The 17,673-nt window shown below is 45.5% G+C and overlaps 1 protein-coding gene across 7 annotated transcripts in view; it reads left to right on the top strand.

The window, feature by feature from the left end:
* Nucleotides 1-17,673, top strand: part of RFX2 (regulatory factor X2) — a 61,205-nt gene that overhangs the window by 18,537 nt on the left and 24,995 nt on the right. For 2 of the 7 annotated variants that reach the window (XM_075175515.1, XM_075175514.1), the window contains exons 1-5: nucleotides 8,347-9,025; nucleotides 12,538-12,647; nucleotides 15,390-15,479; nucleotides 16,480-16,559; nucleotides 17,259-17,523. In XM_075175515.1, coding sequence (XP_075031616.1) covers nucleotide 9,025; nucleotides 12,538-12,647; nucleotides 15,390-15,479; nucleotides 16,480-16,559; nucleotides 17,259-17,523 — 546 coding nt within the window. In that variant the 5' untranslated portion in view covers nucleotides 8,347-9,024. Of the gene's footprint in view, nucleotides 1-8,346; nucleotides 9,026-12,534; nucleotides 12,648-15,389; nucleotides 15,480-16,479; nucleotides 16,560-17,258; nucleotides 17,524-17,673 lie in introns of those variants that run through there. The other 5 variants (XM_075175518.1, XM_075175519.1, XM_075175520.1 and 2 more) reach the window with 4 other exon arrangements.

The following is a 17,673-nucleotide window of genomic DNA, read 5'->3' as shown; positions in this document are numbered from 1 at the left end:
ATGAGTGTCTGCTCTCTTTTGAATGCGGCTCTGAACATCACAAGAAAAAGATCAGCTGCCTCCTTCAAAATGTTCCTGGGTCTACTGCTCTCATGCGAGAGGCATGCGAGTCCCCCTGCGAAGGAGATAAAGGCAATCAAATGCTAGAAGACCAAGGAGTAGTTTGGGGGCTGAGATCAGCAACAGCTTATTTAAAAAAAAAAACAAACCCCACAATTTTTTAAGGACCTTATTTAAAAAGCGTCCAGTACTATGACTTTTTATTTTTCATCCAGTGGATGAGTGATTTCTGCTTTTCATCTGCCTCAGAGAAGGGAATGCCTTGCTGCAATTCTGTTGCAGCCCTGGAGGACTGTGCCATTAGTAGATAAACGCCAGAGAAACGGTGCTGTGAAGGAAGCACTAAAAGCACCCCACACTTGGAAATCAGCAACTTCAGTAATAAGCTTTGTCGTTAATCACTCTGAAGGTGGACTGATGTGATGCCAATGCCTAAGCTTAGATTTAAAAGTTGGAGGGACAAATTCTGCCCAAATTCTGCTCCTATTGAATGTGGGAGCCTGTGACAGCAGCATGTGGCCTTAAGGATGATTAGCAAGCACAGCAGAACTTTTATGTTTCAGATCGTACCGTCGCACCCAGGACAATGATCCCTTTCCACCAGCCCAGCAAAAGCCTATCTCTATTCTTTATTTCCACAGAGAGCAAGCTCTCCCTTAAAATCCTCTGAGTGTTTATAAATCTTTGCTTGTGATAAGTTGCCTCAAATTTTAATGCAAAAAATGCAAAGTAGAGAATTTAAATTACTTTCCTGTGTTCGTGGAACTAGAAGAAAATATCTTTGTGGAGAGTTTCTCCTCTTCATCAAATCAGATGACACTCGAAAACCACACACACCCTCTCCCGAAAGCTTTTTTCCCAGCCAACCTTTCCCTGGACTCGTAATACCACCAAGAAAAGCAAACCTGTTTTAAGTAAGCTAAAGCCTGCTTTAAAGGGATCTAAATTCTGCTGGGAAACTTCTAGGAATCTACAAATAGGTGGGGGGAGAAAAAAAAAAGTTGAAAGAGTACTTGCTTAGGGACTTGTGTGTTTGCGGGTAGCTCTGGCCGTGCGGTGCTGCTGCTCCGCTGGTGCCTGTGCGGTGCTTCCCTGGGCAGCGAGCCGGGGACACGGGGGTTTGGGTAATGACTGGTTACTGCTGGCTCCAAAAGAGGTTAACTCCTTAGTAATACTTTTAAAAACAAGGATTTTTTTTTTAAAAAAAAAAAAGGTTCCTTTCCTGGGCATCTGCTTTGAAGAACACTGCCCAGCCTGTTAATCCGTTTATTCTGAACTAACAATAAAATAAAATAAAACCAAAACAAAGCACCAAACCCCACAGTTCCCCCCCTCCCCGCCCTCACAGTTACTATAGCAAAGAAATTATTTGTCAGTCCTCCCGGGCTTCTGAAAATACCCGCTGACATATTTAGTGTGCGTTCGCGGCGGGCGGGGATGGGGATGTTTGGTTTGGGAAGCGCTCCCCGCGTCGCCTAGCAACGCGCCCTGGACACGGGAGTGGACCGCGTCGCCCCTGGCAACCGCTGTTGCTCCCCAAACAGCGTGGGCTCAGCATCCTCCCCCAGCATCGGCCTCTTCCTCCGCCTGCACCGCGCTTCGGGTGGGCTTGGGCTCGTCAGCCGCACCGAGCGGGGCGCGGGGGGTCCCCCGTACCCCTCAGAATTAGGGCTAAAGACAACTTCCTCCTCCCCCCCCATTAGTTTATGGTTCAAACAGATGTAAATCTTCCCCCTCGACCCTAAGCACAGTCCTGATCTGTCAGCACAGCGCTGGAGGACGAGCTTTTAAAACTGCAGTTTTGCCTTGCCCACTTATTGAATGGATTAAAAAAAAATTGTTTTCTGGGTGTTATCTGAACCCCTCTCTGGCCAGACTACAGACAGAAAGTTTCGTGGGCTGAGATGTCTGTCGGAAAGCCACCCACTCATGTCTCCAGGCCAAAAATACTGCCCACAGGAATTTGTTGCCTGGATAAAAGATATAACTCGGTTAATTCTAGTTCGGTAACAGTCAATTATCTCTCTTTGGGAAAGTGCAAACTATTAGAGCAGTGTACAGTTGTTGCAAGCCTTTATCTTCTCCCGTTCATCTAGAATACGGTCTGTCTTATTACTGTCCTCACCAAAAATATAGCAGTGTCTTTCTCCAAGTGCAAAATATTCAAATACATATTCCCAAACTGCGTTTCTAGGGCATCTAAAGCAGCCTTCTCATTTCTTTGCCTTTCCAGGAAGAATTGCATGTCTCTAGATAGTTTGTGTTTTCTATTTGGGGTCTTTTTTATTCCTGGAGTCTGCAGTACCAGTCACCCATGGCTGTATGAACTTTAAATTTCCACAGGAAAAAAACCCAGCTCATTTCCCCTCTTCGCCGGTAGCAGTGCACTGGTCTGGAAAGCAATTGCTTCTGTCCCATTACTTGCTGAAACATGCACTGAATACTGTGGTGGAACAGCCGAACAACAACTGTGAGTTTAGTTTTGGGACGCCCCATGCCAGCCTGTGACTCTGATGAGCTCACTTGCAAATGCACTTAGGCAATGCGGATTTTGAACTTGGGGCAGTTTTACTGCACGTGTAGAAGCAGAATCATCAACAAGCAAATCCCAAACTCTCGTGAGAAAAGTTTGCACATCCCCATGAGAATGTTTTGGTGTGGCACCATCAGGTAAAGGCAAGACCCCATTTTCTGTGGAGTGCAGGAGCAGAGCCCAGACCTCCATGGTGGTTCCTCCCCAGTAACACCAGTCGCTGGTCAGGGCAATGCTCCCCAGGAGCATGCCGAGTTAGCACAGCCTGGAAGAGCATCTCGAGTGTAGGTGGAAGGATGGTGGAGTCAGAGCTTGTGCAGGCATTTGAGAGAGACAAAGAAACTTGTCCTTAGTGTCAGGAGAAAGCAAACCAGCCCTCCTCCTCCTCATGCTCACCCAGGCACTAGCTGCCTTTCAGAGGGAAAAATGGTTCTCTCCTTGCTCCAACTCTCCTTTCTGGCTTCTCAGTACACACCCACAGCAACACTAACGCTCGTGACCACTTTTTTATCCCCTCGTGCCATGTTTCAGTCCACCCTATGGTGGAATCTCTCCCAGAGACCTCCGGAGCACTGACTCAGCTGCTGCTGTAAAATCTGAGATGAAATCGTCTCTTCTCTCAACGGCCACAGTTTATGTTTGTGGCTTGTTCTGCTTAACTTTGTTAAGTACCACAATGCTTGTGAATGGTGCTATATAAATAAATAACAATATACTGGACTGTGTTGGCAGCGGTTACTTCTGTATTCGCTGTTCACCGGAGAGACATGATGGAAACAGCTGCTGCTGCCGCCCCACATCTAAATGAAATACTGCAGCAAATCTCCTACTTCACACTTAAATCGTCAAAAGGCTGGCTAGCCTTAAGGCCATTGAAAGGATTGTCTAGTCTAAACAAGTAAAAAGTGATGGCTGATGAACATACAGTTCAAATTAAGCTGATCTCTTGGAATTAATTTTTAAAAAGTGACATATTCCATATGCCATAGGACAAGTTATAAAAGCGGGTCTTGCAAAAACGCAGTCGAGTACCAAGGTTTGCAGTTCCAAAATGAGCCCCGTTCAGTCGGGGGAGGATTAGCTGTACCCAGGTATTTGGGATCGTCCTGGGAGCATGCAGAAGCAGAGCTACAGACCGCAGGGGTCAAGTAACCAGATGTTCTGGTTTGGTTGATGATTGAAACTTTAAGATTTGTCCTAGAAAGGAACCTTTGAAATGCTTTTGTGCCAGATTTTTGCTTGACACACTGTATGTCCCCTGTTGAATCACAGCCCTGGGAAACCCCTACACTACACAGACTAAAAATTGGGAAAATTATTAATTTGAGCCCAGAACTTGTGTTTGCTTTCGCCAGATAGCACCAATGCATATGTTGCAGCCGGTATCTGAAAAGCCTGGACATGGAGTACAGTGTAGTGTGTGACTCTTAATTCCTCCTTCCAGATGTGAAAGCTTCCTTACCGCTCAGCAGATACCAAGACTTTTATTTTGGGTAGCATTATTTGCCATTATTGTAGCAAAACTTTTCTGAAGTCGAGATTTAGCTAGTTAATAGGAAAGAAACAAGGAGTTCCAAGCACTTGTTGACAGGCTTGTGCTAGGCTAAAAATCTGGAAGCTGTTGGACTTTTTCTTAAGAGCAAATAGCTGGGACTCGTGCAGGTAAGTCTGTGGGAGACTGAGCATGGCAGTAAATAGGCGGTATGCTGGCCCCTGCATTTCTGAGCACTAGAAGGGATGCATTCGGATCTGAAGGAATCCAGTCCTGGCTTTTGACCCTTGGAGAGTGTTCATATTATTAACCCAGAAAGAAAATAGGACAGGTTTTTGTATGGGAGGGAGGTTCGCAATGTTACTTTGCCCGTGTTCAGGTCTGAGATCCGTGCACATGGGATTTGTCCACAGGCTGCTGCCAGCAACATTAAACCATCACGGCTTCTGCTATTCAGTCTCAGCTGGCTCTTAAGGAAACTCCAAATTATAGGGCCAGCACAGATACATTCCTCGCTCTCTTCGGCCTCTCTGAAAGTTACTTTTAAAGAAACAGCAAAGATTAGTGAACTGCTGTTACACAACAATTCTGTGTGTGTATATATCTATTACCTGATTTGATTCCATGAAATCTGATTAAAGACTGAGTCTATATTTGTATTTCGGTATATTATTAACTATTGCTAATAAAAGCCATTTCCAAATTTGTATTTTTCCATGAAGACCATGTTTCTGAAAAAAACAGCTATACTGCCTGCTGCCCTTGAAACGCGTGTTTTGGGTTTATCTGTGTTTCCAGGTAACTAGAGCTCTTAGACAAGCAGTGTTTGCTTCTGTTTTAAATTAATTTAACCTAATCAGTGGAAGGCTCTGTTGCCTTCTCTGTTTATAACATTTTGAAGCAATGTAATAAGCAGCCTCTCCAGAATCAGCTTATTATGAAGTTCCTTGTCATGTTTGCTTCCCCCTTCCATCCCCTCCACTTACCACCGCTTATTAAAAGGCTAAAGGTTATGACATGCGGTTCAGGACACTCTTTAGATGAGCCAGCTCAAATGCCAGCTCCTGTTAGTCTGCAAGAGCTCGCTTTGAGCTGCGATGAGGATGAGGGCACATTCACACTGCTCGGAGCACAGAGATGGCCCAAACCTCTCCCCCATCCTCTGCTGGAAGGGGATGCTGGTTTAGGAGGGGCTGGTTACAAAAGGCGAATGCTGCTCCAGCCCTCGGGATGCGAACGGTACACGAGTGCTTGTTGCTGCAGTGTCCCGGGCTCTGTGGGGTGGCTCGGTGCAGGCGTTACGGACTGTCCAGGCGTGGGATGAGGGGTTTTGGTGCGGAGGCCAAGGTTTTGGTGAACCCAGACTCTGTCCAGTCCTAACCTGCTCCCTCTGAAAGCCAGAATAGCAGGCTCTTCTCCCAGGAGAGAGCAGTTGAAAAACCAGGAAATGCTGTAGCTCTCCTAAGTCAAGCAAGTATCGTGATGCCAGTTGTACAACATTTTGGACAAGGGTTAAGTTCGGGTGCTAAGCAGCCAGACTTCCCAATGCTTTGAGCTGCACCCATTGCTAACAGCCGTGTTGGGAGCTTTGTTCTCCGAGCATCGCTTGCATGGGCTGAAGGAAAAGATATCTCCTAAACGTGGATGCTGGTAGAGCAGGTTCTCTTTGGCTCAGCCATCCGAAAGTGAAGAGTTTCTTTTGGTTTCGTTGATGGGTGAGCTGGAATCATGTTTTTCCAAAGATGGGGTCATATTTGGCTCTTGGTCTCGGTTCAGAGCCACGTGCTGGCCATCTGCAAGTACCTACTCATGTGCTCCTCCAGCTTCTGAGTTCTATGGGCAATCGAAAAAAAAAATTAATATTTTCCTGATTGGAATTTCAGGGGAATGTCTGTTGTTTCTTGGAGATATCATGCTTTGGAGGCATGCGCAGCGGGGATAAAGGATGCATGTGGAGGCAGGAGGCAAGCTGCATTTGGTACAAGTATTTGCCTTAGTTCTGGTCTAAGGTGGTATAATTCACTCGATTGCATTTTCATTCATATAAAATAAAAAAGTTTGTTCTTCCAAAGAACGAAACACTTTCTTTCTATGCTCTGGTTAAAACACAACTAATGCCTTTCATGCAAATTATTAAATACAAACTAAGCCAAAAATGTTGAATGAAATGGAAAGTATTTAAGAAAGTTTTCTTTGGTAAAATAAAAGTGGCCTAGAGTATGGTAGATAAAGCTGATGGATAGTGTGCATCTGCTGGAAAAGAAAGTCAAAATCTGCTATTCCCTGCATTTCTTTTATTATTTTCACTTTTGAGAGCTTTGAGGATTCTCAGTGGTGAATCTATTAAATGTAAAGACCATAGTTCCTTTTTCTGTAGTCAGGGGAGAAAATACCACTTAAAGCCCATATAGAATGTGATGGTTAAATAGCATTTTCATTTCTTCTGAATTCAGTTATTGCTGTTCTGGTTTTCCTATTTACCTAAGCTCCAAGCCAACTAAACCTGAGTAAAAGTTCCAGAAACCAAATAACTATTTTTATATGTAAACCTTCCTTTCAAAGTATGCAAAAAATGCACAAAACCAAACAAAAAAAGCAAAAACTTGGGTTTGAATTTTGATCCTAGCAAGTCAATTTTATGGATGAGAAATAATTCATTTTTTTTAATTAAACTACAACCTTCCCATTGTTTTCAATAAAATATCAGATATCCGGAGATTTCGATAAAAAATTCATAGCTGTATCATGAACTGGTATATGGAAATGTGACCGTATGTGATTCCCTGGTTATTTTACCCCCGTGGTTATTTTACCCTCTGGTCAGCCGAGATCTATTGAACAGAAAGAAAACTTGGAGCACAAACTGTGCACAGCTGAGCATCCTGGCTGTTGGGTGTACTAAATCTCATTAATAAAAAGGCAAGCATAATTATAGCAGGTTCACGTGGAAAAATAAACTTTTTCTGCAGTTATATCTTAATTTGAAATGAAAGCCACGAAGTACATCCTTCAGTCATCAAAAATCTGATTTACCATTGATTCTTGCACTTCAAGGCCGTCTTTTTCCTGGTGGATTTTTATGCCCCACATGTAAATTACTCTTTGAGAAGAAGTTGTTAAGCCCATTTACAAATGGCAAATGAAGGGAATTACTTACCCAGTAGAGGTAATACCACCCACCAAGGTTTACTGGGAAGTTTAAATATAAGTAGCTGTGAGAAACTTTGTCCCAGAAATAGAATAATTGACTGTTCTTCTTAAAAACAACAACAAAAAACTCATCGAAGACATTTTCCTTTCCCTCATTTATGTCCCAGTATTATATTCTATTTCAAAAGTTCTGCCAGAAAAAAAGGATGTAATAAAGGAATTTTAAAAGTTTAAATAAGATCAAAGGATGATCAAGTAAGCTTTGAAAAGCAAATTAAATAAAATAGTTCATGATTTGTCTTCAAATGAGCAAGAGATTCACTGAAACAGTAACAATTTTAATATTTTGAAAGCAACACTAGTATGATTGTATGATGATTCTGGATTTAAAAAAGCATTCACTGGCTGCGAGCGTGGGGTAGCTAATGTTTTACATTTGCACCTTAAAAATTTAAAGATCTATATATACAAGACCTAAATACCCCATGAGAGCCAAGACTGTGCCAGTCCCACCCCTGATTTATGTAAGGCTGCTCTTAAAAAATAAAAATAAGGGGAGGGGGGAGAGATTTATTTGAAGAGTCACTTCAAATGGTGACATTTGAACATAAAAACACCAAGTAGGTCGACCCACAATTACAACAGAAGTGACCTTGGGTCTGAGGAAGGCAGGGATTTAAATCCTCTTTTATTTGAAGTCTCGGAGCCGGCCGGGGTGCTCAGCTAGCCGTGTGCTTGCATGTCCCGCGGAGCGAGGACCAGAGCACCGGAGAAAAATAAACCAAGTACTTCCCTGGGGCAGGGTCCCTGCTCTGGCTCTAATCAGCAGCGGTTATCAGACGTTTGAGGTCTCGGCGTTTAGCTCCGAAACGTTTTTGTTCGAGTGTTCAGGAGCTGATATTGAAACATGCTGTGGAAAAATACTTGCAGTTCCTCCTTATCTCCTGGATGGCAGAGCTCGTGGGCTGCAGCACAGACCGAGCACCCAGGAGCACCCTCCTCACGACCGGGGGCTCTCGCATCAGCCCCCCCTCCTTTCCCAAACTCTTTTTGGGAGCTTGGGAACTGGTGCAGAGGATGCTGCTGCTTTCCCTTCTCGGCACTGGAAGGCGACTCGGAGAAAGCTGTGTGATATCCTTCTGCTGCCCCCTCCTTTTCTCCCCCCTCTCGCCGCAAACTTGAATGTGAAAAATATTTTGAAATGCTCCTCTTATCTCTGTTTTCCCAGCGTTTTGGAGCTGGTTTAGGCAGGAGAGATTAACAAAGACAAGGCTCTTTATGTGAAGGCAATGTGGCTTATGAATGAAACGGTGACAATTGGAGTTTTTATCAACCCTCAAGGCTTGTAATATTACTACTTGTCTTTCTCAAATGCATTCAGACTTTGACAGCCCTCCGAGACCAGTGCTCGAAAAATACCTTACCTAGGGGAGTATTGTGGCTTTTTTAGGAGTGGGAAAATTGAAGCACAGGGAAGGGGAAGCATCCTGTTCAAGGTCACAGAGCAAGCTGGTGGCAGAACCAGAAATAGCACCCAGAAGTTATTCGTTTTTTCTGTATTTCCTTTCCCGTCACCGCTGTTTGCTTGGATACCGAGATAGCTGTGTGTAAACAGAAGGTTTCCAGAGCACAGCAGCCTTGTTATCTGCCTGATTCATTCAGTGATGATGCAACCTGGAATCCAGATTTCTGCAATGCTTTCCACAGTCGTGATGCTGCACGTGACATCACTGGCCGCGTTGAGCAACTGGAGTTTTAAATTTGTCTCTACCTGAAACGCCAATGTCTGAGTAAGGTCCTTCTCACCGTGATTTTATTCTTTATGCATGGTCAGGTCCTGTCTGCTCATTCTCCTGGCAAAAATAATTGACTAAAAAATAATTTTTGCTCTTCTTAACCCAGTAAGGAGCCCTGGAGCTGAGAAAGTCAGCTGTGGATGCTGATTCTCTCTGTGACCCACCAGCGGCTTTGTTGACTACTAATTAGGTTCTCAGTTTGTGCAAACTCCCCAGTCCCAGGGGGGCTGCCAAGCTGCCAGGCTTTCACTGGCTGTCAGAAGCCACGAGACACCTTTTAATAGCTTTGTCGGTCACTTCTGCTACCAGAGAGCTACAGCGTTCTCCCCCAGCCAGGAGTGGGAAGCAAGCGTGGCTGGGGTAAACCTCTCTTTCTTAGACCAGATCTAAGAGGAAGGCAGCAAATCTTAGACCTTTGGGAGACAGGAGGGCTCGCTTTTGAGCCACCCAGTCTCTGTTAGGAAAGGATGATCGAGAACGCTGTAAAACTTCCTCCCCTGTGGGAGGTGAAAAATGAGATCGAAGGAGAGCAGCGAGTCCTTTCATGGGCATTTGCTTTAGGGATGTGGCAGAACTGCCAAAGATCTGCACAAGCAGACGGCCCAGCTCCAGCAGCCGATGTTCATTAAGGAGCTACAAGGGTGTTCCTTACTTTGCACGCACAACTCCCAAGAAGAGGGAAGAGCAAGACTTCGGATGCCACGTTTCCCCTCCTTGAAAGCTGATGCTTTATGCATCCTCTGGAGCCTTGGCGCCGGTGCTCCCAGGATGTCGGGAAGGCTTTGTAGCACCTTGCGATGGTTTCTCAGAGCGTAGGAATACTGTTTATGTTGTCAGCTTTTCATCAGAGCAAATTAATATTAGCAGATGGCGTACACGTATCTGTCTCTCCAATTCTGAGGAAGCGCAGGATGGCTTTAACGGGAAATGAATTATTCTTTATCCAGGATGTTTCACTGATAAACAAAATAATAAGAAGTCTTGTACGTGTGCCTTGGCGGTCCAGTACTTCTGTGTCTGTCCACCTTGTCTGGAAGTACCAGCTGCAGATTTCATCGGGGTCTTTGTGTCTGGCTTGGTTGTCATCATTACAGAGCCTGCGTTTTGTAACAAATCCAAAAACAAAGTTTATGATTTATTTTGGCAGGAGACAATTCATCTTCCACCCTGCCTGCCTCTCTCCAGTCTCTTTTGGTCACTGAGGGAAACCAGAAGACAAAATTTATCAGCAGAGATGAGTAGGTGGTAATTTCGAGATAGCATCACTTCTGAGTGTCCTTTTCTGATTATAACTACACTTGAAAAGAGACCTTTCTGTAGACCTGAAATGCTGAGATCTGACCCTGCCAGAACCATTCTCAAATAGATAATTAAAATATATTTGGCAACTTACCCAACTTTCTTCTGTAACCTCACCATGCTATATTTTTCCACTTGCAAAACCCTAGAAAGCTGTGAACCGGAGCCTGGGGCACAAATGACAGACAATAAAACACCCTCGCAAAAGTTAGGGGAATACGTATGCTAAAAGTGACCCCTCTTCTGCCTGAGCATCTTCACGTGAGCTTTATAAACCTCCCTCCTTTGCCAACAGCGCTGGCCAAATGTTGAGTTGCAAATAATTTTGGGCTGGAACAGGCTGTTGCGTGAATTTACTGCGAGAATTATTCTTTTCGTGATCCCACAGCGCTATTGCAACTGGTATCTTCTGCCAAAGAGGTTTTGGCTAAAAACCCTGCAGAGGCGGTGATGGGGAGAAGCAGGTGCTGCCTTTATATAGTGGAGCTGCAGGGAATGGGGTTCTGCACGTCTGCTGCGGGCAGATTTGAGGGCTACGAAGGGACCAATGGTGATAAATAGTGACTAAATTTCTTTACCTTGCTTCTGACTTGTTAAATTAATCTAGTAATTGTATCTGGAGCAGTGTCTATGTGGGTTCTGTATCTCCTTTTTCTCCTGGATGCAGAAAGATGATGTGAAAGAGAAAATTACTTGGAAGCTGTGGGGTTTTCAGGGAAGTCGGGAGAGTAATTGGTGTAATTTGCTAATGGGTAGTATGGGAATATGGGGTCAGCACTGACCGGAAAAAATCTTAAAAACCTGTTTTGTGAAAAATCTAAATATTTGGGGCTTTTTTCAGTAGCTGAAGGAGAATAAACAGGTAACTTTTGTAACTTCACCTCTCCCTTACATTTCTTTCTACCACAAAGAGCTATCAAATGAGCAGGGTCCCTCGGTTTCTCATTTTTCCTCTTACCTCTTAACTTGCACGAAGTTGAGGAAAAAGTTTAAATATTGGATGGAGAAGGGAAATAAAACAGAAAAGATTTCACGCTGTTATTTGGAAGCTACATTACGCTCAGCGGCGAGGCTGAGAAAGAAATGACACTGCTCAAAACCTGGATGTTTCTGAATCTTTTGGTTTTGAAGTGACAGCAGAAACCCTCTTAAAATAGTTTTTTAAACAGGAACTTTCACAAGAAACTGGGGAAAAAAGGCTCTCCCACCCCCCCAATTACATCCAAACCCCCCAAACAACATTGTCTGCTCTTGGGAAGCACCATCGCAGCAACCCTGGGTGTCCCACGGGCGGCTGGGCTTTAACATGCGGGGGCCAGACACGGGGGGCCAGGCAATGCCGTAAGGGAGCGAGGAGACCCGGCGGATGGAGAGCCTGTGCTGCAGGGCAGGCGCTCGGCCCTGCTCTGGTGCCGCCTCTCCATCCCCAGGACATTCCTGCATGGCCCTTGGGATGCTTCCCAAGGTGGCTGAGCGATGCTGGGTGAGTGCCGGGACAGGGGGACCAGGGTGACTCGAAGGTGCTGAGAGCATCAGCAGCGTGGGAGCAGGACCGGCGCGCGATGGCGTGTCTGTCTGTGGGGACCTGGGTGAGGCTGATGGGGTTTTGGGGCAAGGGCATGGATGGGAGAGTGGAGGTGGTTCTTTGTGGGGGTGGTTTGCGGGTTTTAAAATGATGGTCAATCGCTCTTCCTCTGCTATTCATGTTTGATTATCGGTTGTGATTATAAACCCAAATTGACCACTTCACTTTTCAAATGAAAGCATTAGCTAAGCTCCAGGCATGTACTTAGATTCGATTAAAATTTTTTTTTGCAGTAGTTAAACATGATAAGGGAGAGGTGGAGAAAAAATGGTTTTTAAAATGTGCTCTTACTCTTCCAGATCTGAAGTTATCCTCACTATGACATGATAATTTTCCAACGCTACTTTTCGGTTATATTTAGAAATGCATTTTCTGTTCCTTCCCTCTCCTTTCTGTGGAACAATTGTGCAACTTTCTTTTTTCTTAATATAATACTGTATTAAAATTAGCTCCAAGACTAAAAAGAGTCCTCTGTGTAGGAAGGTAGCTACCTTCCTTCCTAGCACTTCCCCTGGATCTTCCACTGGGATTTTATTCCTGTTAGACGCGGGTTCCTCGGGCGTTCGCTGCGGTGTGTAGCTGTGCTTTCCCTGGCTGATGTCCCCTCTGCTCTCCCCAGCAGTGAGCATGCAGAGTTCAGAGGGTGGATCAGACTCAGCAGCATCTGTGGCACTTCACGCTTCTGCATCAGCCCAAGCTCCAGTAGTGCAGCCGGTGCCAGCGTCTCAGCAGGTAACGTATGCACAGCTGGGAATGTCGTTTCCATGGAGAAGAGACCTGTTTTACTGGCAGATGTATTTTAATCCAGGGTTTTTATATGGGGGAGAGGATTGTTAATCAGGTTGTTGAGGTAGTGGGCAGAACCTGTTCCTGGACTTTGTATTGCTAAAGGCCATGGATATTCCAGGTGTTAGCCCTACGAATATGCAAGCTTTAAAACATGGGATTTTTTAACTTAGCTACCCAAGGAAGTAGTTTCATGCCAGTTTGGTGTTTGCTTCAGTATAATATCCTGCTGTCATTGTTTGGTGTGTCAATAAAAGCAGGAGAAAATGAAACTGTCCTTAAAGCATCTCTGCAAATAGGGTACCGAGCTCAACAGAGAAGAGCTGGAGGGAGCGCTAGTGAGGGGAGAGGGTGGAGGAGGCACGTGCTGGTCTCTTCCTTTGGTAGGTGGATCCTGACATTTTAAATTGGGGAGGGGGGATTCATGATTCCTATACGTGACTACGATGCACTTGGGAGGTCTCCTGATAGGAGAGAAATGATAGCTTCAGCTGATGAATGAAAACTACCTAATGCAAAACGGGAAGGGTTAAGTAAAACTGGTTCCTTTTTATGCCATTTGGGGAACTATCAAAAGAAGTTTCTGTCGCAGGAAGCTGGAGGGATAAGAGGATGGGTGGGTATAACTTAGCTACACCCTTCTCCAACTCCCAAGTGAGCGGAAGTAGCTGCCATTGGATGCTGACGAAAAGGAACAATTAAAAATTGTGAATTGGTAGGAGCATTTGATTCACCAGGATTCGCAGACACTCACATCGTGTGATTCGGTGTGTGGTTGGCCAGCTCTCTGTCATCTTTCAGCCTTCCCATCTTCGATTTCTCTGGGTGACGTTTCTTGTTTGTATTGTAACGATGTGGATGTCGCTGATGAATAGTGTCAAGGATCTTAGGGATCGTCAGTCATTAGTGTGAATTCGACTGTGACAACATGTTAAAGAAGTTTACAAAACCCATTGGCTTTGGATTATGAAATTACCCATCCGGTCTTTGCCAGTCCTGTCATCATGACACGGAGTATCGAGTGGAACTCCATGGATTAAGGAAGACCCAGAGGATCGTGGAAGATTGCTGAGGAGGAGGAGGGTCCAGAGCCTTCCCTTCTCGCCAGCAGCACAAAGAAAATACTAGGAATGAACTATTGGCAGCATGAGTGGTGTGAAGCTGAAGCCTTTGGTGTTGTTGATCACTGGTCTACCTTTCAGTGTGAGAGAAGGCTGTATGAACAGGATGGCCTCATCTTACAGGTTGGGGATGATTAATTTTTTTGGTTGGGAGGTAGTAGGAGTAACCGGACAGGCGGTGACAAATTGCACAAGTAGCTGAGCTGGGCAGCTGTGCCAAAGGAGGAGATGTGTCGTTTGGTAAAAGCAAAGACAGAGAATGGGGAAAAAGTAGGAGAAAGGAACAGATCTTTCTGAGACTTTGATGTAGGTGGCATTGCCAAGGCCTGACTTGAAAAAGGGCTTTTAATGTTCCCATCGTGCACTGGTTACAGCCCCTTTTAGGGAGAAAATGGACAAAGTGATGGGTGGCATAAATGTACGTGTCCTTATCGCTGGCTCAGCTGCAGGATCTCCAATGTATCTAGACTTACTGAAGGTCAGCCTGGGGACTGGTGACATAGAGGCTGCCTAGAAATCTGGGCAATTGTCATATTCCTATAATTCTGCTAGAATAGAATTTCTGGCTGATTACAAAGGGCGTGTTGGGAGGGTATCAGAGGGCTAAAAATCATAAAAACATACATATAAGGTAGCCAGTAATTGTCAAGGTCTCTTCTAGCATTCATGTGGGATTGTTCTGCAGCTTTTTGCTCAGTTGACCCAATCTGCTGGGTATTTTTAAAGCCTCAAGCCACAGAGGATGACTGTCTCCTTGGAGAAGGTCCTCATCGGTTTAAAAGGCCATACTGATATTTGGCTTGAACGTTTCTTACTTTTGTGCCGGTACCCAGGCTCTGTTCCCGTTGGCCTCACTGAATCGTTTCTTTCCATCCACCATGTCCCTATGCTTGTTTTGCTGGATCTGCAAGGTGCTTAGCACTTCAGGAGACATGTGTCCAACCTCAAACAGAACGCCGAGCATAACACAAAGAACAGGGGGACGATGGAAATGACAGTGGAGAGGTAGAGGACAGAGCGACCACCGTAAGGCAACACAGAGCGTTTCTGCGCCCTTGGTGGCACTGAAGGGAGATGCAAAACCATCTGAGCTTTGGTGCTGGTAGAAACCAAGGGCTGTGGCACCTTGGAGAATGCGATTTCATGTCGCAGGAGGCAGAGCGTAGTTTGGTATGGCAGCCATAAGAGAAGAAACTTTGCAGCCCTAGGAGGAAAATGTGAATGTGTCAGGAGTGGTTCTTGTTTAGGTGGCGACTGAACCTCATGTTGAGCTCCTCTCGTCAATCAACTGTTTGCTGTTATTTTCTTGCGTGGAGACGTAAAGATGGTCCATGTCAGAAAATGTGGATTCAGCTCTCTGTTTTTCCTGGGTTTAGGGTACTGAGCTCAGGCTGCTGTCCGGTGTAGATTGCATTGGAAAGATGGGAACTGCAGGGATGCTAAGTAAGGGGTACTGCTGCTTCTGGAGCAGGAGGCAAGTTTTCCATGAAAGTTTGAAAGAGAATGCCTAACTCACCTGTGTTACAGACTGAAAGTAAGTGTGTGTTACTATATCTTCTTCTTTCAGAGGGTTTTGGTCCAAGCAGCAGGCTCCGCTCCCAAAGGAGCGCAGATGCAGCAAATCTCTGTTCCCAGAGTTCAGCAGGTTCCACAACAGGTAATATCTCTGGGGTGAGACACCACAGAGGGACCCCCATGTCAACAGGACCCCACGTCCCACACGACATTTGAAACTGTGCCAGATAGCTGCTTAGAAAAACCCATGCTCTTAATTAAAGAGTTGTGTGCAATTAGAGAGCTAGAGATCACTGTGAGAACAGCTTTCTCCATCTCTCTCTTCCTTTCTTAGACTGATGGCAAAAGAAACTCTCAAGATATTTAAAGTTTAGAAAGAACCTTTACTGTAGCAGTTGTCTTTCATACATTTGAAGATTTGATGGATGCTTTTAACTGCCATTTAAAAGCAGTCCTCCCCTGTAAAGATTTTTTTAGAGGCAAAGTGTTTAGGATTTTTTTTAATTACACAAATAAATGTACTGACTGCATGTGGCTTCATAGAAAGGTTAAGCGACAGAGAGCCATGCAAATGTTTTTATTTATTCTGAACTTTGCCTTTTGTAGTCCTTGTTTCCTAAGAAACCAGGCATATGTGGTGCTGCTTCATGTGGACAGCGAGCCTGGCTCTCTTAACTTTTTCCTCTAGCAATTTTTTATTTGGTTGCTCAGTTTCAGAAAAAAGACTTGACAGAGGGCAACTACGTCCCTCCCAGACCAAAGAAAAAGGGGGCTGGGGTGCAGATGGACACTGCCGACCTCCTCTCTGAGGGAGAGGCTGCAGCATGATCTCACCCTTCTTAGTCAGCGGAGAACCAGCCAAGACATATGCAGAGGAAACCCAGCTCCATTGTTTCCACCGCTCATGGAGCAACTACTTATTTATTTATTTTGATTTGACCTTTTGAAATAAATGTGTCCTTTGGGATTCCTAAGCATGTGGGGGTTTTGTTTGTTTTGTTTTTCTTTTTCTTTTTCTTTTAAAAAGAAAGCCTAAATGTCAAGGTAAGGTTGAAAGTTGTTTAAGGATGTAATATGCAATTTCTCCCACTGTTCCTAGGCAGTAACATATCCGTAACTCGAGTTTATGATGCTTGTTTCAGGTGCAATCCGTGCAGCACGTATATCCATCCCAGGTCCAGTATGTGGAAGGAGGAGAAGCTGTTTATACCAATGGAACCATGTAAGAGTCTCTTGTTGGCTGTAGCAGAGCCCCTCTTCCCCTCCCAGCTGGGTTGAGCCCTTCGGTCCTCCCAGGCTCCTTCCACCCCGGCGCTGCTGCTGGCACTGCCCGCCGTTAAAAGGAGGAAGAGGAGGAACGGTTTCACATGCTACGTTGGGGGCGGGGGTATTTCAGCCAGACTCCAGCCTTGGGGGAGGCGTTGTCTTCCCGGAGGGACTGCTCTCCAGGGAGTCCTGCTACGTAAAAGGGTCCGGTATTTTCCTCTGCCCAGCCCGTTGCGTGGTGAGGTGGGGTATCTTTAGGAACCAGAGCATAGCTGCTAGAGGAAGAAAGGGGGTTTGTAAGGTTTCCTCTTCCTCCCCTCTGCTGTGGGCCTGATGCCCCGCTGCCCCCCGGGATGCTCTCAGCCGTCGGTACCGAGGTTGCCTGCAATGGTTGCAGAGCAGCTCCTGGGCTCTGCTCTGGCTGTGGCTGTGGGCCTTTGCTCCCGGGCCGTCACAGGACTGATTTACATTGTCAGCAGTGACTTTTACAGCACAGGGTTCAATTTCAATGGAGCAAATCCCACCAACAATGGAGTCGAGGTTTTTTTTAAAAGGTGATCCAGATTGCGGAAACTATTGTCCGTGAGATTAGCTCTGCCAGCTCCTCTCCACCCGAGGTGTGCTCCACCTCCTGACCCTATTGTTCCTTTGACAGACGAGCCGCCTACTCCTACAACACCGAGGCTCAGATTTACGCCCCCAGCAGTGCAGCATCCTATTTCGAACCGCAGGGAGGTGGAGCTCAGGTGACTACAGCGGCATCCTCTCCTACAGCCATTCCCTCTCACAACATGGTGGGCATCACCATGGACATTGGGGGAAGTCCGATCCTCTCCGGCTCGGGAGCCTATCTCATTCATGGGGGGATGGAAAACACTAGACATTCTCTGTCACATACTTCACGCTCCTCTCCAGCAACGGTATGTAGCCCTGCAGATGTTGCAGCTCGGGGGCCAGGAATTATTCCAAGGGAACTGAAAAGCCTTCAGAAAATAAAACTTCTTATCGTTATGACTGTGTATATGTCTGTATAACGTGCCATGCAAATGCAAGCGAGAGAATAGACACTG

Source organism: Calonectris borealis, chromosome 28 (genome assembly GCF_964195595.1).
Source record: "Calonectris borealis chromosome 28, bCalBor7.hap1.2, whole genome shotgun sequence".
In the NCBI taxonomy this organism is placed as follows: Eukaryota; Metazoa; Chordata; class Aves; order Procellariiformes; family Procellariidae; genus Calonectris; species Calonectris borealis.
This window is presented reverse-complemented; position numbering and strand designations above follow the sequence as displayed.